The 22,601-nt window shown below is 38.6% G+C and overlaps 1 protein-coding gene across 1 annotated transcript in view; it reads left to right on the top strand.

The window, feature by feature from the left end:
* Positions 1-22,601, top strand: part of GMDS (GDP-mannose 4,6-dehydratase) — a 435,214-nt gene that overhangs the window by 193,518 nt on the left and 219,095 nt on the right. Inside the window, 1 exon segment of the mRNA XM_075705676.1 lies at positions 12,398-12,525. Within this exon segment, the coding sequence (XP_075561791.1) occupies positions 12,398-12,525 (128 nt within the window).

Below are 22,601 nucleotides of genomic sequence, written 5' to 3'. Positions count from 1 at the left end.
ATTTGGCTCCAGCTCAAGGGAGGTCCCTTGTCATGAGATGACATATGAAGGTTATGCATGTAAGTACCAAACCCTCACACTCCCATACTGTGCAGCGTTTCACAGCCGGGAGATAAACAGACTGTAGCTGTTTTAAAGTAACAACTATGTTTTTTCTCCGTTTATCTCTGTTTGCTGGGCTATTAGGTCCCTTTTTGTTTATTCCTGCCTTCAGTGATCTTCCAGGTCTGTGTGCCCTGTAAATCAGGTATAATACTTTCTGCCAGATATCACTTGTGTCTGAAATGCCGGGCACTGTAAACTTTCTTTTAAAACTCTCATGAATAATTGCCAAAAGGTGGTAGCTACAGCATCCCCAACAAATGCACATTATGAATGGTCCTCTTTTTAAGCCTAGAATTCCTTCAAACATGCCTGTTGGGTTTTGAGTACCTGCAGTTAAATGGTGTTGCTTTTGGCAGGGCTTGGTGAGCAAATGAGGCATAATCTCTCTGATCTCAGTAGTCTGGTCAGCCAGCCATGACATTCTCAGTGTCTTTTCTTTCTACACCCTGTCTGAACAGAGCCATAGCCCAGGCAGCTCTCAGTGGGGTTGCCAAAGATTACCATGTGCAGTGAAGCAGCAGATGGCAGGACAGTGGAAAATATGCAGTCCCAGTCCCTGGGTTCACATGGGGTTCAGGGTTAAATTTCAGCGCTTTCCCTCCCTGCTCCTCGAGCCCCTCGATAAACTGCCCTTTGAGAGACGAACTCCTCAGTGTGCACTGGGGAACTATTTAAAATTCAGTTTTGTCCAGTTTTGGAAGTGGGTTCTAAACTGCAGCAGGAAATTTAAGAATTCTGTGGCCAAGGCAGTTACAGTCTTCCTCACCATCCCAAGACATTAGTGTGGGCATAAAAAATGAGGTAAATGTGAGTACGTCCTGAAAACTATGAAAGGAGGGGGAAAGGAATGTTGCAAACTTGATTAGCTCAAAAATTGTGTAATGACTGGATGAGGGGTACCTCCACAGACTTAACTCAAACTTGTGCCTATGTGTTCTGATAAAGTCCTTGTTTGCACTTTTGTTTTTCCCCCCACAGGCTCCCTCTTCCTTATTCCTTGCACAGGATGGAGAGTTCTCACCTGACTCACTAGATGTTCAATCCCTGGGGGAAGAGAGTAAGAAAGGAGTTCTTTGAGAGCAGATTTACTCTGTGCTCCTTTCATTGCCACTCTCCAAGCCTTGCACTGAGAGTGATTTCATCCCTTTTTGACTCTTCCAGGTTACTTCTGTCTCATTGTTTCACAAATATCAAGGTACTTAACTTTCTCAAATTCCTGTAAAATGTTGTCATTTTATCACCGTTCTTTTGGGGTGAGAAACTAAGGCATTAAAAAAAAAATAAAGTCTGCATTGATTGATTGATTGATTGGTTGATGTTCAGAATAAAACTCCCATCTGTTTGCATCTGAAGGCTTGGTAGTCAAGCACACAGAGGAATATGCAGCAGTGACTAAATGAAAACCTTGAGTTAAGTGACTTTCTAAGCACCTTTTCAGAACTTGCAGGAGAAAGCAGGCTTTTTATTCATTTTTCCATAGCAACATTAATCAGACTGAACTGTGAATCCATAATTTCTTTTTCTGCAGTTCTTTATCTTTGCTTAGCTTCAGATTCCATAGGACCCCTGCCTTCTTCATTTCTCACAAGACAGTAGTGTCTGCTCTGAGAGCAAGTCTATTCTCCGCACAGGGGGCAATCCTATTACAATATGTAATTAATCTAGAGGTGCTCTGTGAAACTGTACCATTGTGCGTTCAAAACCAACACTGGCACGCATAATCCTAACTTTTAGTGCTAGAATTTACAGCTTTCTTCCTGAACATGTACAGAGTGTGTGTATGTGCATGTGTGTTTTTCTGAGAGCATGCACAGCTACCTATGGGGATATTAAAATTATGTGAAAGGTCCCACTAAAAATACAAAGCCAGGAAATTCAGAATTGGGCTAACTTTCTGTCCTGGTTTCACCCCATTGTGCTCAAGTATTGTAGGCATCTCAGAACAGCAGGTGATCTGACTGCCTCTTCTGTTCCTAGAGGAAGTGTAAACTAACTTAAATGGGAAATATCACAAAAACAGGATAACAATGAATTTCAGGAGTCCACAAAGGAAGAACTTTTCTTAAAAATTCTGAGATTAAAACAGTAGTGAGCATGACAAGTTGAACGGTGGTAAATGGGCATTTTATAGATACTCTGTTTTTTGCCATTTAATCACTTTCTAAATGTTTTGTTCCACACTTATGCAAAATTCTTGTGGCGATTGGATGTGTTAATGGTGAAATGTTTAAGTTTGGGTTCTTCTTTGTAAACTTAAGTAATCTGACTTCAGTGAAACTGCACCAATTTTTTTGCCAGAAAACTGAGTTCTCTGAGTTTATAGCTGCATATTTGTTTTTATTTAATTTATTAATTACACTAGAGAAACACTATTCCCACATGGAAAGAATGTAGGAGTGGGATTCAGCTTCAGTGGCAATGTTAGAAAAAGGGAATATTCATTGAAATGTATGTATATTTCAGAAAGCTGCTACAATTTAACTGTTTTTCTGTGTTCAAGTGATTTTCTCAGTAAATAACAGTGTCTGTTTCTTTGCCTCAGTGCCTTTTTCATTAGCAACATGCCCAGGCTTTGTCCCAGAGGGGGGATCACTCTCAGCAATGGCTTTTATGCAACCTCCTGACATATCTTTTCTGCCTGTGGGAGAGCTGCCACTCTGCCTGGTGGCATTTCCAGTTCAGGGTTTGGGTGTGGAAGTCGTAGCACCCTTGCTTAACTTCAGGGTCCCCCGAGAGCGATCACAGCCTGCTCTGAAATAAGGACATAACTTTTTATGGGAAGTTTAAGCAACTGGCAGTAACTACAGCTAGGTGAAATAATGTTTTTATTGGCGCTCTGAATACAGGAGGTCAACACAGCTAGGCCAAACATGTCCAAGTCTTTCAGGAGCAGAAGGGATGTGCTGTCTTTGTTGGCTTGCGGTCTTCCTGGTGTATTGTCAGCTTGCCTCTGCCTTTCCCTCCTATTCTTTTCTTAAACTGTTAGGACTGGGGGTTTACTTTAGGGTTGGGTGTCTCATCCCATCCCCATGTCCCGTCCAGCCCCTGCTGCCCCCACCCCCACATAATTACCTTGAAGCTTGTTTCAAGGGGGTTCGTTGTTAAAGTACTACATTTGAGGGGTGTTGCTTTGGTTTTATCCAAGATAATGACTCCCAGTGTTGTCCTGTTCTGTCCTCCGCAGCCCCACTTGTCCCTGTGCAGAAGCAGAGCTCGGGAAACAGGGACAGCTGGGGCAGGCAGTGTGGGCTGAAAGCACCGTGAGTCGATCTCGTACCCCTGCTCACACACCAGCTTGACTGCACGCCGCAGCACACACTGCGAAGATTGTTTTTGTCTCTTCTGTCAAAACCATGCGTTTACTTGGTTAGCCTGTTATGAGTCTGAAGGGGTATCTGTAGCTGGAACAATTCGTCCTCGTACTGGTAATTGCAGACCATCGCAATTGATGATTTGTACATTGAATTGTTGGGATCATCGCTGGTGTTGGAGATGTACTTCTTACCACATCCTAGCTGAGAATCTAATTATTCATAACACAGAAGATGGAAGGAAATGTAGTGCCTTGCATTTTATGTGCCCTGTTCCAGTACTAGAAAAAATTGTGCTGCCTGTATTTGCAGAAGCTGAGATTTCTTTTTCTCCCTCCTTCCAGCTCTCACTAGTCCCCACCTTGTTACTTCTTGATGAGAAATTTGCCCATGGCTCTTTCCAGCTCCCTGGAAATACAGTTCAACTGTGTTTCAGGACCCCCTCTTGGTGGCTCCAGGAATCCTGTAGGCGGTTTATGAAAATTGAAACACATTTACCAAATGATGTATTAAGGGCCTAACCGGGTGCATTGAGGACTACCACTGTTGCAAAGCTAACCAGAAGAAAGTCCTAAGAGAAAGGCGGTTGAGCAACAAAGCTGAAAAGGGAGGTACATGGATTTAGGAACATCTTGAGTTATACTGTATAAGTGTCAAACCCATCTAGGATTGCTTATTAGTTTGTGTGGGAGGCAAAGTTTCAAGTAAGTTATTTGGCTATAGCTAGACCGTTTTTCTCTCTCCAAGAAAATACATCAGCACTGACTCAGCAAAGTTGTATGCCACTGTGATTGGTTTTAAGGCTAGCTCTTATAACACTCTTTCGCCTCCAGTAGAACTAAATGAAAGTTCCTTTTACCCCTAACTTGAAGTGAAATGACACATTTTATACTCAGAAATTTGTACATTAAATGTTAGCACTAATACGGGTGCACAGAAAGACCTGTGCAAAACTTTGATTATACTGTGACCCACCACAAGCTGATGTCCCAGCCACCTGGAGAGGCTGAGAGACCAACCAGACTTAGTCCCTCAGAGGTCAGAAGGTCCAAGAAACTGTATTAGTCAGTCATGTGTCACCAGGTAAGATTAAAACCTTGCCTGCTTCATCTCAAGGGAGTGCTAGGGTAAAGGCTGAATGTCTCAGCTTGAACCATCAAACAGCACCTTTTTTGATGTGCTACTGGTTGCTGAGAGGATGGAGGAGGGGAAAGACAGGGAGAAAAGGAAAGGGGTGTTAAATTTAAGGGCACAGATGTCTGAACTTTGGCAGCTATTTCACAAGATAAGTTAAAATCCATTATTTGTGCAAGTTGCCTTAGACTGCATATTTCCATTTTGCACAAGTGCTGGATTTTCCTTTTGGTTGCATACATTTCTAGCTATTGTAGCATCAATTCAGCAAAGCGTGTACTTAACTCCAATTGTTTACACACACTTAAACAATATAAAGAGTCTGTGCTAATGGGCAAGCACACTCATGCTTACCCCATAACTCATACATGCAAGGGCTTGTCTAATTCTGTGAAAGCTTAAATGAGAGGTTTAGTTCAATAATATTAGTTGTACAATTTAAGAAACACAGCTTAAATGAGTGTTAACAAATCAGAGTGGCTAAAGACGTTTACCTTTGTTTTAAAATGTAGTGTATATGAACTGCGATTAAGAAATCAAAGTGAATAGTTTGGAGCAAAAGGTTAAGTTTTCTGTAAGCGAAACGCTGCTCTGTTTATGTAAGTGCCATTAACAGCATAAACTTGGGAACAGGCATAACACTTTTACATATTGTTTTCAGCATTAATGTTTGGTTTTTCCTTAATAAGAATCTCTGATGCCTCACCTTTTCCTGTTCAGTGTACAGTTCCCGAGGGGAAAATATTTTAATTTAAGAAAAATTATATGGAGGAAGTATACTAAAATAGCACTTTTTGCCCAGCAGTTCTTGCTAGTATGTCACCCTATCCTTCTAACAAGCCCATATGATAGATCTGAGATGTGTAATTAGTCCTGAATGTGAATGTCTTGTATATGAAATCTAACAGCTTTGTGTTGTGTTACACATGCAGATTGTCTGCTAATTAAATGACATTTTTTCACAGTCACTTTAGAGAACTGCTTCTGTGCAGTCATAGAAATCATCCTGTCATTGTTCTTTGGGAGGTAGAAGCCTATATCTGTTCATATGCAAAACAGTCCTGAAGAGTTTAAAGCCCTGATGACAGATCCCCGGTGGAGGGTTAGCTCCGCTGAATCACAGGGGAGTGTGGCTCGCTGTGCTGTGACAAATTTCACCTCTGATTCTCGTCCTCTGGTGGTGGTTGGTAGGTCTCTTGCCCTACTTCCATGCACCTCTTTTATGGGGCTTACTCGTTGTCCCTCCAGGTAAGCTTCATGCTATCTTTCTGCCCACTGGGAAAAGAAAACTCTCCCTACTTTCCGTGTTCCCTCCCAATTTCTGTGCCCTGTCATTCCTCACAAGGTTGTCTCTCACTCTTATTTTCCCTTCTGATTATAAAAATCATTAATTTTTGTTCCCTCCATGCCCAGTTCATGTGACCTCCTGTTGCCCTCAGCTGCCCAAATGTTCTCAGTGCAAGAGGTGCTCTTGGGCAGAGCACCAGGGCAGAGGTGCTCTTGGGTTGAAGAGCATCAACCCCCTCCAGTGTGCTGCCTTCCTGCTGCTGATTCTTCCTACCTCTGCATGCCTTTACCCCTCTGCCTCAATCTCCTCATTTTTAAAATAATAATTTTAGTAGTATATTTTCCATTACCCAAGGAATTCCATCAAAAAGTGTGATGCAAATGGGAAATGGGGCCAAGCAGACTTAGCACATTTTACTTTTGGCATTGGAAGGTTCAAAATGTATGTCAATATATTATAAAAGGAAATAATTCAGTTGATACGTTGATTGATGTCTTTGTTAGCAATATTTAAAGGAATTAGTACCACTTCATTTTACTGAAATCACACATTTTAAAGTAATACCAAAGGAGGATCACTTGATAAGGAGGAACAGTTTTATCCTCATGTTATTGGACCATTGCTTTCAATCTGTGATCTGTGGATTGCATTGTTATGTGATTATTTCCCAGGGGGTTGATGAAGAATAACCTTTAGAAACAAGCCTGTTATCAGTAGCTTTATCCTTCCTGTTTATAAAGACCTCACATGTCCATTGGAAAATAGTTTGGGGGTATGTAAACTGAAAATGTTTGAAAAACATTGCAAATGTTTTAAAAATCTGAGAAACCCACTATCATAAGGTACTATTACAATTTGAAAGGACAGAGAAAGAGATTGGAAATAGTATGATGAAGAAAAGTATTTCCAGATATGCTCTATAGGATTAAAATGTAAGGATTAAAGCACTATACCTCATGTTTCAGGAAATAAAATGATTTATTGCTCAGGTCAGGAAGATGTTTCCCATGCAGTGCATGACTTTACAATGAGTTTCTTATGAATCATATCACCCTTATTTCATATATATTTCATTTTGCAAAAATCTGATTGGGGACTTTCTGGCAAGCTCATCTAAATGTAGCTGTACTTGCTGTGTAAAATTAGTAGGATATTATGAAGAGCTGGGAAGGAAAAAAATCACTTTTAACAGTGATTTTCCCTTTGTTTCCAAACAGTGATGTTTCTATTTTGTATAATTGTTGTTGTGAGATGAACAATTTGTTATTTTAAATTGAGAGTGGATTCGCAATTAAAATGCATGAGTGTTTAACATATACTAAGTAGCTGCTTTACTAGTTTTACCGAAACACAGCACTGTATCAGTTGTTTTGATCAAGATGCAGTTGAAAATTCCATTAAAACCCAAAATAGGGAAGGTTAATTTAAAGATCCGTAACTTGATTTTTCATCTGGTTTACATTGACATCATTCCATTGACTTCAGAATAATTGTTATTGATTTTCATTGGTATAAGCTAAAGGAGATTCTGGACTTCTTTTCCTAGAAAAACTGGGTGTTGCTTTGTTTTTTAATTTCAGCTTGTTACAAAAATGGAAAAGCTTCTCATAGAATGGAAATTATGAGCAGTGTGGATTTTCAGGCAATCAAAACATTTTCATGATCTCATTAAATGTATCATTTACAACATATATATGTTAAAAGAAATATGTTCCTTTGGGTTAGTAGAAGCACTGGGTACAGAATGTGTTTGAACATGTTAGGCTCCCACTAGAATCTATGCCAGAACTGTAGAAACTTGGAGAAAAAAAAACCCTACCCTTTTTCTTGTGCCAGCATCTTTAGAGACAGAAACCTTTTTTTCATATTTTATGCAAAACGAAGATGATGTTATGGCAACTTGATAGACTGTGCTAGGACTGCGTCTCAGCTGATAGATAAGTATTTCTATTAAATGCTGTCAGGTTGACTGATTCTATGATATTACTAGGATTAACGATGGATTTTCTTATGCATGAAACAACTAGTGTTACACAGGAATAGCAGTCTTCCTAAGACCACAATGTTGTCATCTGTTGAGTTTTATATGTAGCCTTGAGAACTTGGAAAATGAGGGTTCTTGAGAAGAAATCGTTACTGTAACAGTGGCTCTTAAAGCTGCTTCATCCATTTGACTGCCTCTTATAAACCACAGATTCTAGAGAAAAACGTCTACTTCAGACAGCCAGATTCCTGATGATACGCAAAGGGTAAAACCCCAGTGTTGATAAAAGGAATGGGGTACTGATGCAGAGACACCCATTTTTTTTTTTTTTTTTTTTCCTCGGGGCATTGAGAGCGTGCTTCCTAAAGCATTAGTTTTAAATATGTGTTAATGAGAGATGTGTCCAGCTTTCAAAACTGTATCTTTGCCAGATGTAGGCAGCATCCTTCTCCGAGGGATGAGCTGCATGAGCTGTTTTCCACCCTGAGCCAGGCGGTGCAGCGGACGACAGGCCTGGGCTGGAGAGCCGAAGTTATTGCATTATACCTCTGCTATTTCTTTTTATTGCAGTATTGTTCCTATGGTGGTTTGCTGACAAGTTATGTGTTTTACAGATCAGGTCTGCTTGATGAGGAATCCTTGCTTAAAATTGTATCTAGGATAAACTGGGTTTGTAAATCAGACCTTATGGTTCCTATTGGAATGCTAATGATCTCAGAGGGAGGGCTTGGGTTTTGAAAACAAATCTAACCTAATGCCCAGGGTTCCTGAAAGAGCTGTTAATATCATGAAAACTCATGTTTAAGGCCTCTTTTAAAATGTAAAAACTTGTCAGGCACTGCTCAACCAAGGCTGTTTGGAACTGCTGAAATGCGCGGACACACCAAAGCATCCTTTGCAACATCTAGCCAGATCTCTGCTGTTGCGGTACAGCAATTCCAGTGCTGTCAGTAGCGACGCAAACCAGATAATGTGGCCCATCGTGGTTTGGATGTATTTGCTGCATAGATAACTATGCAAGGCAGTTAACCCATCATGCTTGGCTCTACCGAGGGGGCAAGAATGACTCTTCTCTTGGTTACTGTAGGATAGTGAGCTCCCAGAACAGTGCAACCCTCGCACACTTTGAAAAAATATTCAAATAAGTCAAAATACATCACACATTTAATAGAGTTTTGAACACTCCACATTCATTCATACTAGGTGTGAGCAGTGAGATATGTTTTACAAAACCTCTGAACGGAGGAAGCAGTACAAATCCAGGAGACAAATGTGGGTCTCGGACATCTCTTTTCCCTGCCAATCTAAGCTAGTTTCTGTTGCTACCACCAACATGTTTGCATGTGAATTAGTAATGTTAGTAGCACAATAAAGTAGGCCTTATTCAGCTGTGATAACTAGTGGCATTTTAGCTGCTGCATCATCTTGATCCGATGAAAATCAACATAGAAGGTGAAGTGGTTAACACACCAGCAGCACTATTGGTAGTCTTGCTGGCACTAGCTGGCCATTCTATGGAGGAAAATGCTCTTGTAGGTTCAACATTAACAAGTCCTCAATACCATCTGAGGAAGAAGGAAGCTAACCATTTCTGTGTTTCAAATGGTACTTTGTATTCAGCTATATAAAGATATCTGTAGCACTCCGCATAGACCTTTTAGATAGAATCATTCCTGAGGAAAGAGTCATTACGTCTGCCAAGTTTCAGGCCAAAGCAAGATTTTATAGCCCGATTGCAAACCCCTAGGACAGGGCTTTATAATGGAAATGCTGACATAGCCTTAACTATTTTGTATGACTCCAGTGGGCATCAGCTTAAATTCTAGTTATGATGTGCATTTAATGGCATGGGATCAAACGTGTAGTGTAATGGGATATTTTAAGATACTGTGCTTGAAGAGAATCGGTATTTAAACTTTATTTATGAACCATATCATTTAAATGCTTCTGAAATGTGCCATTCAGTCCATGGTTGCATGAAAAAAATTCTAATCACATTTCTCAGAATGAACAGGAGCATAGTTTTCTTCCACAGCTTTAATGCTGAGGCACTTCCAAGAAATGGGTTGGTATTATTTTGTTGAACCCTTACTGGAATATTTCTGGAAAATAAAGGTTTTCATTTTTCATTGTGGTGCTCTTTAATTCTTCATTTCAGCCTTTTGAGGTATATTCTGATTTTGCTTAGAGAAGATCTTTGAAGATCCTTCTTTCCAGTTATCAGTGACTCCACAAGAAGACAGCAGTTACTAATATTTGCTGTGTGTGCTAGATGAATCTGCTTTTTCTTGTGCAGTATCTTTAATATATTTCAAGTTAAGTGGATAGCATAAAAGTTCTCTCTCTTTCACACACAACCTAATACGCTTTTTGTTTTTTTCACACTGAGGAAGTGGTTGCTCCAAAATGGAAGCTGATGTTCATTAGTCTTGTAGGTTGACAGTAAAACTTTCTTTAATGCAGATGATGACTAGAACTCTCAATGCTTTTACTGCGAATGGGAATGTAGCGTTGAAAGCGGCCAGTTTTGCTTATTACTCAGTTGCAGTGTGGAACATAAAGCCATATAATTTATCCTAGAAAAAAAAGCTTCTCCTTTAACTGTTATTTACTGAATAATAATGCTAACTGAGATTATTTCAGTGCAGGTTACGAAGTTTCAGAGCCAATCCTAATATGTTTGTGTGATATTTTGAATCTATTTTTAATTAATTAGTAATAATATAATAATAAAGATCTCAAAGCACTTTGATAACATAAAAAATGAAAACAGTCTTTGGAGATGTGCCAGTCTGACTAAGCCAAAGAGACTCTGTCACTGGTTTCTGTTAAGCCAGAACTCCACTCCTGCTGCAAGCCTGTCCAGCCAGGAACAGGGGAACCACAGTACTTTGCTTTCAGAAATTGCAATAGCAGAGTCACGGTGTCGGTCCTGTGGTTTGCACTGGTTTATCTTTGGGATAATCGCATTTCTCCTGTTGAGTATGCAGGGTGCAGTCTGGAAGAAGGGTGTGGGCTTTCGTCCTGCAGTTGACTTATTTGTCCAATTTTTGGGGAACATTGCTATAAAAAAGGATCCCCAGTATATCTTATTTCTGAAATTTTGCAACTCACGCTATTTTGTAAGCTTCCTTTATATCTGAATACTTTTAGGGAATATGGAAATTATATGGCTTTCATCCTTTAAAAAACAAACACAAACTGATGATATATTCTAAATGGCTAATAACCGGAATTCCAATTAGTTCAGGAGTTGACAGAAAATTAAAATTCTACCTTAATACTGTGGTAAGGTGTGAATTATTTAATTGCTTCATTCCATATGGTTCTTACAGGTGCGCTCTTTTTTTTTTTTTTTTTACTTTTGGCAGAGTCAAATGACACAAAAAGGTACTGTAGTGCTCTTGACTTTACAGGAAAAATTAGTGGTCCAAAAAAGACGCTTCACATTATTTAAGAATTTTGCAGCAGCCTATCATTTGTTTGACAGGAAACAGAAAAGATTGATATGCATATCTCAAGAGCAGAGTTCCGTAATGAAAAAAACTACATACATGAATTGAATGTACAAGCTGCACTACTTAGAACTTTTGAAATTTGCTAAGAGCATTTTACAAGTGCAGTCATTTTCACTAACTTTCCTGCTTTCCATTTGGATGAGGTATCATCTGTCACCACTCAATCATTTTTTTTTTTTTAGCTATTAAAAAGGCATGTAATTTTAATTTTTGTGGCCCATTAGTGTGCAAATGCCATTGGGCTTGTTTAGCCTGAACTCATGGTCTAAAATCAAATCCCTCTGCTTTTGAGGAGACTGTTGAACACATTTTAGAAAAAACAGCGGTCACAATCTAAAAATCAAGATACGAAAATAACTAGAAACAAGTAATATTTAAAGCAACTCTACAGGGAGCAGAGATGGGTACATAAATTTTCCAAAGCAATACAGTGAACAAAATATGGAAATATGATAAAATAATGTACAGCCTTCAACTGGTAATGTTGAAATCACAATTTCATGATCTCACTGAACCTGAGGGACAAAGAATCCCAAATAACTAGAAAAGTAGAGCATATTTAACCATTACAGTCCTTTGGAGAATATGTAGTATTTGGATAGTCTCAATTTTCTTTTATTAATCAACTAATTTATTTAGATATATGCATTCCTTTAAAAAAATTTTTAAAAAGAAAAAAGAAACTGCAACAAAAATCTTGAGGGTGGTCTAAGATGTCTGTCTTCTTTATGTAACCTTTTGCATTTTGTGTTTAAGAACTGACATTCCAAATTATTTACTTTGGCTTTATGCCTGGACTGAATACTGAGGCAGCAAATTAGGAATGCTTAAGAAGTCCCACAAAGAAAGATGTTTGCTGTGAAAGTGCAGCTAATGTGACACTTGCACTGGAAGCTTTTTAGCCTACTCAAATGATAAAAGATGGCATGGGTCTATGTGGTGTGAGGGGAGTGCATGAAGACTGAAAGTACCATGTGCTGAGCTGTACAAGGTGCTTCTTGTGGCCAGTTATCTGCCACCGTGACTATGCTGTTACTACCTTTTGTTTCTATTCCAGGAGCTAACTTTGTTACTCGAAAAATTAGCCGATCGGTAGCAAAGATTCACCTTGGACAGCTGGATTGTTTCAGCCTGGGCAATCTGGATGCTAAGAGAGACTGGGGCCATGCCAGGGACTATGTTGAGGTAAGCTGTGGGCCACATACTTTTTTCTGAATCGTCTTCATAGTGGGGATAATGCTTATTGCTGTAACTTCAGGTCGTGGTCCACAGAGGGCTATCTCAAGATGTTTTTGCCTGTTGAGGCCTGTTAACTTTTTCTTGCTCTTGATTTCAGACTAGGGAATTTAGTAACACAGCAGTCTACACCAGGCATGGTCTGAACAGAAAAATAAGTCTTTGGGTTTACATTCCTTGACTGAATTCCTTGGGGGAGGGGGCTGACTATAAAGTGGATCTCTTTTAGAGTATTTCTCCTATTGTTTTGACAAATTTTATGACCAATATTAAGATTGCAGCAAGATGCGATATGACCTGAAGTCAAAGATCCTGCTGGAAGTTGATGGCCTTTATTATAATGAGGCAAGAATAATGTATATATTAATGATCAAAGGTCTAGCTGGTTACACATTAGAAAGAAGCATCACAACATAGTTGTGATGGCAGGTATTGCAATGCATGTGTCTGCATCTACTGTTTGAAATGTTTTCCTAGTCAGGATTTGTTTCTAATTTTATTCTATGCATCTACTTAAGCAGACAAACAAACAATACCCCTGTATTGTATTACAAGGAGACATGAATGACCACGTAGGAAATATTGTCTTTTCCCCAGGAGACTTTTGTCCCCATTTTGGTGCTTAAAGATTTCCTGTGGTCATTGGACTATTTCTGTCGTTTTAATAATTCCTTGCTGGGAAACCGGATTTGGCTTCACCATTCATTGATGTAGTTTAAAAAGATGAAAACTGTTTGTTTTGGTTTTCTATATTACAAGGTAAGACATATTGCAGTAGAAAAAAGCCTGATTTGGGATTTTTATTGTAAGTTAAGACTTAAAAGGTAAAATAAAAGCTGAGCTCTCAAATCTTGTTTACAGTCAAAAAGAACAGCAAGAAAACAAAATTGTAGTACCACAATATAAACTTTTGTTCTGGATGATATTTTAAAAAGTAAACAGCCATATCACCTTAACATTGAAAGGGTTACATCAAGTAAGCGAAGAAGGTGATTCTTGGCAGCTGGCTATAAATGAAGTTGGCTTTTGGTTCTGTGTTGCATTTGTATATAAGGTTGTAAGGGCACTGTGATTGCCGTGACTATGCCTCCATGTCTATTGTTTTATATTTGTGGCTACAACATCAGTTGAAGCAGTAAATCCAGTAAACCATCCCAATCATCTTTTTAATGGATAAAACGTTAATCAAGAGTGTTCATAAAGTCAGTTACCAAATCTCAATTGAAAGGAAGTAAAAGATAAGCCAAACAAAATGATCAGTTGCATGAACATAATTAGCATAATTTGTTAACAGGCATTGGATAGTCCATAAATACTTCGGCTATCTCATTCCAACACAACTTGTACCAGATCATAAATCATGGGATGAATTCTGATGTCTTCTTCCATAAGGGAAATCCAGAAAAACCCTCTTGTGCCTAGTGGGTCAGACCCTTGTCCTGTGTTCAAACCTTTAAAAACAAAAAGGAAATGAAAACAAGTCTATCCAGAAGAATGACTAGCTTTCAAGGCCTTTGGACTCCAGAAGGAATGTAGTTGTCCAAGGTCTACAGCACGAACACATGTTTGTTGTGTAAGTAGCATTCCAGACCTTTCAGCTACATGTTTTGGGCCTGTCCCAAAATCTTCTGGAAAGAATTCCTCACTAAAATATAGTTCATCTTGAGTATTTCTCTTCCCAGAGAGGTACCCCTTCGGATAATGGAAGAGTTATTATCAACTCTCTAATTCCCTGAATATTGTGGAAATGTGGTTACAGGCAGCCTTCTAATGGCTAAAAAAGAGAGTAACTTTAAACTGGAAATAAACAATTATTTGAGGCTTTAATGGACTGGAAAGTAGGGCTTAGAGATTTAACATTGTTCAAATAAATACATAGTATGTTAGAAAGCATGATCGTATTTACAAGCATTTGGGGAGCTTCCTTAAGCATATGGCTGAACACATAGGGATATATCTTATCGTCTCCATATGTACTTTTAAATCCCATCGATATTAATACAAGTAACACATGTGCGTATAGACTAGACCATGTACTGTGTTTTCTTTATCCTTATTTCCTTATTAGGGATAATAATAAAACCATAAATACATTCCTTTTTGTTGTTTTATAAAACATTATGGGTCAATGCCTGATCTCATGAAAGTTGATGACCAAACTCCCATTGACGTTGTGGAGAGATTGTATCCTGTATGTACTGGAGTGGAGAAGGTCTGGTGGTTACAAAGCACAAGCAGAAGTCAGGACTCTTGAGCTTTGATCACATGCGTTCATCCAACTGCCACCGTGATTTTGGACAAATGCTTCTGTATACAGTAAAGCATGGAAGCACATGCCTGCACTGAATCATATAGGTGCCCGCCAAGGGAAGGGCTGCCAGCAAGCTCAGTGCTAGCTGTGGGTTGAGGTCAGCTTTAGTAGCAGATGATTCAGAAGTTCGATGTTTAAATGTAGGTTCATATCAGGGGAGAATAGTTGGAATATGTGTTTGATCAGGTTTTTGAGCTGGGACTTGAACTGCCACCAGCAGGAACTGAAAATCAGGTACAGCGGCATTGTGCTGCTGAATGAAACCCGGGAAGTCCAATTCACTAGAAAGGTTTCCATTCAGTGTTTGAAGAGAACAAAATAGAAATAAGTAGGAATCAAAAACTTTTTTTTGGGGGGAGGGCGAATTATTAGTTTTATCCTTAAATTATATTAGTAACTCTTAACATTTTTGCAGAAATTGCTGGTGCCTCTTACTCCCCCTTTCTCCATTTTTACTCTACTGTGATCTAGCACAAGTCTCATGGGATGGTATTAGAGGTGATGACCAATGTCACTGAATTGGAAGAGGAAAAACAATATATCAGCACTACTGATATGTAAATCTTCTGTGTGCTATTTTGTTTTGTGAGGGTAATTTATACCTTTTATTTGTTGCAGAAAGTTCTAGTAAACCATCTGCTAGGTATTTTCAAATATTAGTACAATAGCAACCCTTAACAGTCTGACTCATTTCTGTGCCATTTACAAAACACAAGGCATCATACAAATTTCTTCAGACACTCACCCAAGAGTCTTATTTCAAATAAATATGGATTCTCAGAAACATTTAACTTGGACCATTAAAAAAAGAGTCCATCAATCCATCACTAGTTGTTTTTTTTCAATTTCCTACATGCTAAATATTGTAAATGAAGTTGTAAAGATAAACCTGCAACTGAAACCTTGAAGTGTTGTTCTTGGGGACGTAATAGACACATTTATTTGTAAAGATGTAAAGGGAAAGCAAACAAATAGAAGATAGTCATGTTGGAAAGTGGCTCTGGGAAAAAAGCAAGTTCGTATTAGAGTTCAACAGCTGGGGCTTTTTCTTCCTTTCCTTCAGTTTCCTCTTTATCACCCACTGATGCTCAGGTTGCCTTCTGCAGTTGCACTGCCCACACCTCAGTGTCGTGCAGAGAGCAGAAATAGTGCAGTGATGAGTGCTGTGGCAAAGCCTATCAATATATATCTTACAAAAATAAAAAAAAAAAAGTCCAAGGGTAACAGTTTTAATAGTCTTTAAGTCTTTGTACAGATCAAAAATATTTTCTTTTGCCTTCAATAGGAATCCAGCAGTACTTCAAGCAATAATTACAGAGGACTCATACTTGGGTCATAATTGGCTCCAATTCAATTAATTACAGGTCTGTCTAGTCAAATGCTTAAAATTAAGTGTGTGCCTAAATTCATGGTGAAATCAGGGACCATTTGGTATTCTAAATGTATGGCAATCAGTTTCCATTAATTTGTATTTAAATAATGTTAAAAAAAAAGGCAAAAAAGAACATTTTATAAATAGGTAATATAGTAAGTTATTGTAAAGTCCAACCAAGCACATTAAGAAACTGTTTAGAGAGAGACTTTCCATTTTACTTTTTTTTTTTTTTAAATTGGTACTGGTGCTGATTTGTACTTTGTGATTAAAATGCACAGTCATTTTTATTATCTGAAAACATTTTGAGCATGTTGAAATTGAGATAGTAAAATCTAAAGTACAGTGATGCCTTCTGCATTTAAATCTCCAGTCAGTGTTGCCTGGTCTTTTATTCATTATTCTTCTATTCACCATTCTAATAGGTAGAGACTGACCCTTGGAGACAGCTGCTACCATTTCTGTTGTGGGAAATCCCTTCTTGTATGTTTGTGTGTACATTTAAATATAAAAACTCTTGCCAGACAGACTTATTTCAAATTTTACTTTACTCTTGTGCATAAAAAAAAGATTCAGCCGACGAGACTGTTGGCCAAGACATTTCTAGTGCTGTTTTGTTGTTTTCTTGGAATGTTAAGGATGTGTTGTCTTTTGAGATATGTCTTACCTTAGTCTGATGAAATTCAAAGTTTTTCTGACACATCCTTTCATCAGCCCAGTGGAATACTTGCTTGTGAGTCTTGCTTTGTTGAGGATTGTTGGTTATAAAAGGAAAGTCAGTTATATCTGTCTGTGTAACTATCAATACCTCATATAGTTACGAGATTGGCTCATGAACTTAAAGGCATACTTTTAAATGAGGATTACCCTTTTGTTATGGACTGAAGTGGAAAATGTTTTTCCCTTCCTGCTTAGTTTTTATGCTCAAAGTTAATCACTTCTAATAAAAGAAATAATTTTAAACCCTCAATGCTGGACTTCTTTGAATATGAGGGTAGATTTCTGAGCTATCCAGGTACTCAGCTGTATTTTGTGTATTTCCCAATGAGAACCTTTTTTTTCCATCAGCTTGCCTGAGCTGGGATAATCAGTGGTTCTATTAAGCCAAATTGATCTTAAAATTATATCCAGTCTGGTCTTATTGATGTGATGATCCACTGAACTGATTATCTTATTGCTGCCATCTAGGTGAAGTAATTGTGAGAGCAGCAGGGCTTGTATGAACCTTTAGAAGAAAAATTTGATAGACTGTGCTCCTTTCGAACAACTACTGAACATTCATAAAACTCTTGGCAGGTACTTCCTGAAGCAGTATCTTTTCTAGAACCACGTGTATCAGAGGCAATCATTATTCCACTTTAGTTTCTTTCTAACAGTTTAAAAATCTGTTGGCCTTTTTATAAGCTGTAGAACTAAGCCTCATGTTGAAATGCTTTTTGAGAAAGCAATAGCTTCCCAAAGGAAGCACTCACCTATGGCAGAATATTCTTTGATTTCCTCATGTAAATACTTTGGACATGTGGAGGTATGATGTGTCCAGGATAAAGGAAGTCACATTTGACCATGGTAGTATGTTCAATCATCCAAGCAAATAATGATCCAGTTCTCAGGATACAATACAGCCAATGTAAGTGGCCACAGCACAGATAACTGGTCTCAAATGAATGATGCCAAATCACTTTGTGAAATTCACCCAGCACTGACCCACAGGCACTGGCGTTTGCAGTAGAGCCACTTCTTTGTGACATAATGAGAGTGCTGGAACAGCAGGTCCAAGAGGTAAAGATTGTCTTCCCTCTGTTGAGTCTCTAGAGAAAAGATATAGATAAGTGGATAGCCAGAATCGATTCATGATGCCATTGTTTTAGTAAATTATTTGCACATGTTTTACCTCAACTGAAATTTTTCAACCCTACAAAAAACTTCAAGTCTTGATACGAGGTGTTAGATGTCATCACTGGCCACAAAGCAGGCATCTGCCTGGCATGTCTCTCATGCAGAATCAGAATAGGATCCTGTGAGACCCCATTGTCATTTCTCTCTCTTTCTTTGCTGTCCAGGTAGGCTCCATCAGGCTCCCTGGGTTCAGTAAGGTGCCTGTGGTCCCACTTGACTTCTGGTTTAGACACCCCTCTTTTAACACCCTGGTTTTAGTTAAGAACTCGGGAGTCGGACTGAAGACTTTGAACATTTTCTCCAAGGCTATTTCTGAGCAGTACGCAAATCAACAGTCACAAAGCATAAGCATGTAGTGAAGCTCTCCTCAGTGTACATTGCTTCTCCATTGTCCCAAGCAGAGAAAAAGTTGATATTTAAATAATGATATTTTCTTTCAGTTAGAGCATGATTTGATGCCCGCAAAATGTAGGTATAATTCTTTAACATCTTTCTGATTTTGAAAATATGGGCAAAATTTCCCTTAAGAAGAGAGAACATGTTTTAGAACAACTGTGATAGTAAAAGTTTTCCTTTTTGATGCCAAATAAAAACTTATGTTTTGGTAAATAAGACTGCTCAATAAAAGAACTTATAATACATTTCTTTCAGCAGGTGTAGTTTAGATTAGACTTCTTGACTATTAGAAATAGTTACAATTCCCAGCAGAGTAACACACTATCATCTTAGTTTTACTCATGTAGATGATGTCTGCATTAAAGAAAAAAAAAAAAAAAACAAACCCAAGTCCTTCATGTAATTCTAAATAACTACAGCATAAGCGAGAAAATTCAAACATGCTTTATACATGTGTGCGTGCACCCACACTCCACCTGTATATATGTATGTGTATGTGATTTCTGTTTGTGCATGGATTATTTTGTGGACATTATTTTCAAATTAATGTATTTTAAGAGGTGCATGTATGTGCGATTTTCTCTGTAAGTTTGATATGATTGCTAATAAGAGATTGAATAAGAAAGTAATTTATTACAATAGACATGAATGGTCTCCATATTTAAAACATAAAAATAAGGAAAGAAAAGGGTTTTAATTACAATATGTAGGTGTTCTGTCTAATGCACATCATATGGTATTGATTTCCAGCAGCAGTGCCTACTGTAAGTGTTGCTTTTAGACCTTTTCCTTTCAGAAAACTATCGTGATCTGTTTCAGAACTGCAGCACCTTTTACCCCTTTTTATTTTCTTGCAGCCATTTTTCATGCAACAGAAATAGAACTGTAAAAAGATTTTTTTCTTATTTACATAGATTTTCTCTTAGCTCTCTTTTTCACCACTTCTGTGTTTGACCTATTAGTGTTTTTAGGCTTCACAAAGCCAAAAAAGTGCTTTCCTCAGCAAAACCATCTGGTTTGGTTTCCTGTGCCTCAACAATGATATGTGTATTATTATCAAGGCCACCCCAGTGGTTTTCTAAGTGGTCTTGTTACAGCGGTGGTCTTACAATTCAATTGGAGCGATGGAGAGGTTAGACTAAGGCTTCTTTCAAGTATAAGGTTTCCAGATTGATAAATTATGTATTGTTGTCATATTTCTGAGACTGACCTATTATGCCGTTGTAGCTTGAATGCAGTATCTCTTCAAATAACATAACTACAAGAGTCCTTCTGACAAATTCTTCTTTTGCAGCTTGTTCTTCTTGTAGAATATCAAATTAAGACACTTTTCAGAAGTAACTTTAAAGGCATGCTGTGTTTCTATGATTTTAAGTTTTCTGCTCTGTCTGGCAATGTGTGGAAAACCAAGTAAAATTATGACAGGGTCCATGGTTAGGAGCTGTACTTATACTTGTGACAGGATCAGAAGAAAACATACAGATGCCAGCAAAGAGACTGTATAATGCAGTGTATATACACCATCATTGCAGTCCACATCAGCGCATGCTGCAGGACAATGTTTACTCATTAGCAGCTGGCAATATACAACAACCCTGTAACACCGGGGTGAAAAGAAACCAGGCTTTTTAAAAAAAGGTCTGTTCCACCTTCCATTGAGTCCCGTGCTGGTTTTAACTTGGGGCAAGTGCAGATGAGACTGTGGGAAAGAGATGAATCTCAGGAGGGAGATGGGACTGCCTTGACCCAGGCAGCGAGTACACCAGAAAGCCTGCTGGAGGCTGCAGCTGCGCCTGGAGGGAAACCACTGCCCCATCACGGGATGGAGCATGTTCGCTGTAAAGCGAATCTTCACAGAATTTAACAGCAAAGGTCTCGCAAGGCTCTCTTGAGTGTATGTAAATCATGGGGTTTTAATTTTTTTTTTTTTCCATTTTAGTCTACACAAAACTTATGAATTGGTCAAGTTCAGGGCAAATTTGATGGAAATGTTCTCATAAACATTCTCTAGCCCTCTGCGTGCAAAATTTCAAATACTTACTGTACAACAAGGAACCCATGGAAAAAAATTATTGAGGTTTATGGGGGAGTTAATACAAATTAAATGTACTCTTTAATCAGCTGAATCACTTCAGCTGACATTTTTCCTTCCTTTCTTTGCTCTTTTTCCTATTGGGGGGGTGGGGTGGGGTGGAGGAAAAAAACCCAAACCAAGCAGGTGTGTCTACCTTTGAACTCAGAAATTTCTTATTCAGTCAGATGGTATTTGGCAACGTTTTCAAGAACGGGACGCAGCATCTTTTACTGGTAAATGTTAGGCAACATTAATAACAGGTACTGCTACCAGCCCCACCTGTAATAACCCAGATAGTTTCTCTTTATTAATTAATCTATGATATACAGATTTATTTGAATCTTAGAGTAATGCACCACATTCTGAGAAAGCTGTATAGCATAGTTGGTTTTAATTTTAATAAGGGAAAAAAAATCCCTTAAAACAGATCATTAAAATTTAATGAGGACATTTTTAAAACCCCATAATGGTTCAATTTACACTGGAAGTCAAAAATAGTTAATGGTGTTGTTATGTCTGTGTGGTAACATCCTCACTATACAGTAATTGTTTTCATTTGAAATGAAGCCAGTAAAACATCATGGGCAGTGCATTTCCAGAACCAAAGTTTTTAGCTCTCCAACAATTTCAGGTCATTCCACTGAAAGAAGAAATATTTCAGAGGATAAATTAAAATGTCAGGGCTCGCTTTTATTGTACTCTAGCTGTTAATATTCTGTGTATTATTAAGAAGACTGGTTATCAGCAGAGTGACTGTTCTTTCCTGATCTGGGTATGGAAAAAAATATGATTTTTTTGTTTGTTTGAGTGGGAAACATTCCCCAAACCCACAGGGTGTACTTAATATGCCACTTTTAGTTTTAGGAGAAATACTTGAATTTTAGCTGTAGGTGTTTTTGGATGAAGCCTTGACCTAACAACCGATATTAATGGTCCAAAGACAGAGCAGCTGAACTTGCCAGTTGGCCTTCTTTGGCCAACACTGAGCTTCCCCTGGGGACAGTTGACTTGGTTACCAGGTTAAGTATGTGAAGAAAGCTTATTGCTGTCATGTGCTTGACTCCTCTCTCTCTTCCTCTCAAAATCCATGTGATTTCTGCAACAAGAGCAGTTGTTTGTTTCCTCAGGAGTATGAGGAGCATTATATTTGCAAGGTAGGTGAGCGATGTTGGCGTTTTCTTATCCCCTGTCCTGTCAGCTCAGCAGTGTGGCTGGGATGGATTTGCCTGCAGCCCTGGAAGAGGAGAATGAAGTAAACAGTAGATCCTTGACATTGCCCATGCCTGCAGCTTACATGAGGGCTGTGCAAAACAGCTGGTGGTTCCCTCAAACACTCCCAGTGCTTCCTTCTTCATGCGGGTCGAGGCTGACTGGTGCAGGGGAGCCCAGCAGCTGCCCTTCCCCGCACAACCGACTGATGCACAGAACAACTCCTGGTCCTGTCAACCTTGGTGGACATTTTGTTGCTTCTACTGAAATAAGGATTTTGGTGGTGTTTCTTGAGTAGGCCCATGTATCTGCTTTCTACATTTTCTGATGTGCAGTGGGATTAAAGGATCTCTCGTATTGGGTTTGAGGAAGCAAAATTAGGGGATCCCTAACTATTTATATGAAATGTTGCCTGTCTGCAAGGACAAATTACTAGGGGTTTGTTCATTAGCATGAGAAAAGCAGGGCAAATGCAACCATTTGAAACCTCAAAGAACCGTGACCTCTAGCTAGGAGCCCCTGCTATGAGACATTGCCTGAACTGCTGCGTCCATAGGAGCATTGGGTGCTGAGCCAACTTCTTGTTGTACCAATGCTACTTACATTCGTGTTGTTCTTCTATTAAAAGAACAGGCACCATTATGAAAATATGCTTACTCTCTAACTTCGCTGTTAATAACAAGCTTTTTACTTTTTAGAAGCTGATATTTCTAGTGCAAGTTGTGCATTATTTCTTGATCTGCAAATGGGCTTGGTGGGGTTTTTTT

Source organism: Pelecanus crispus, chromosome 2 (assembly GCF_030463565.1).
Source record: "Pelecanus crispus isolate bPelCri1 chromosome 2, bPelCri1.pri, whole genome shotgun sequence".
Lineage (NCBI taxonomy): Eukaryota > Metazoa > Chordata > Aves > Pelecaniformes > Pelecanidae > Pelecanus > Pelecanus crispus.
Note: the sequence above shows the minus strand (reverse complement) of the source record. Positions and strands in the feature narration are given on the sequence as shown.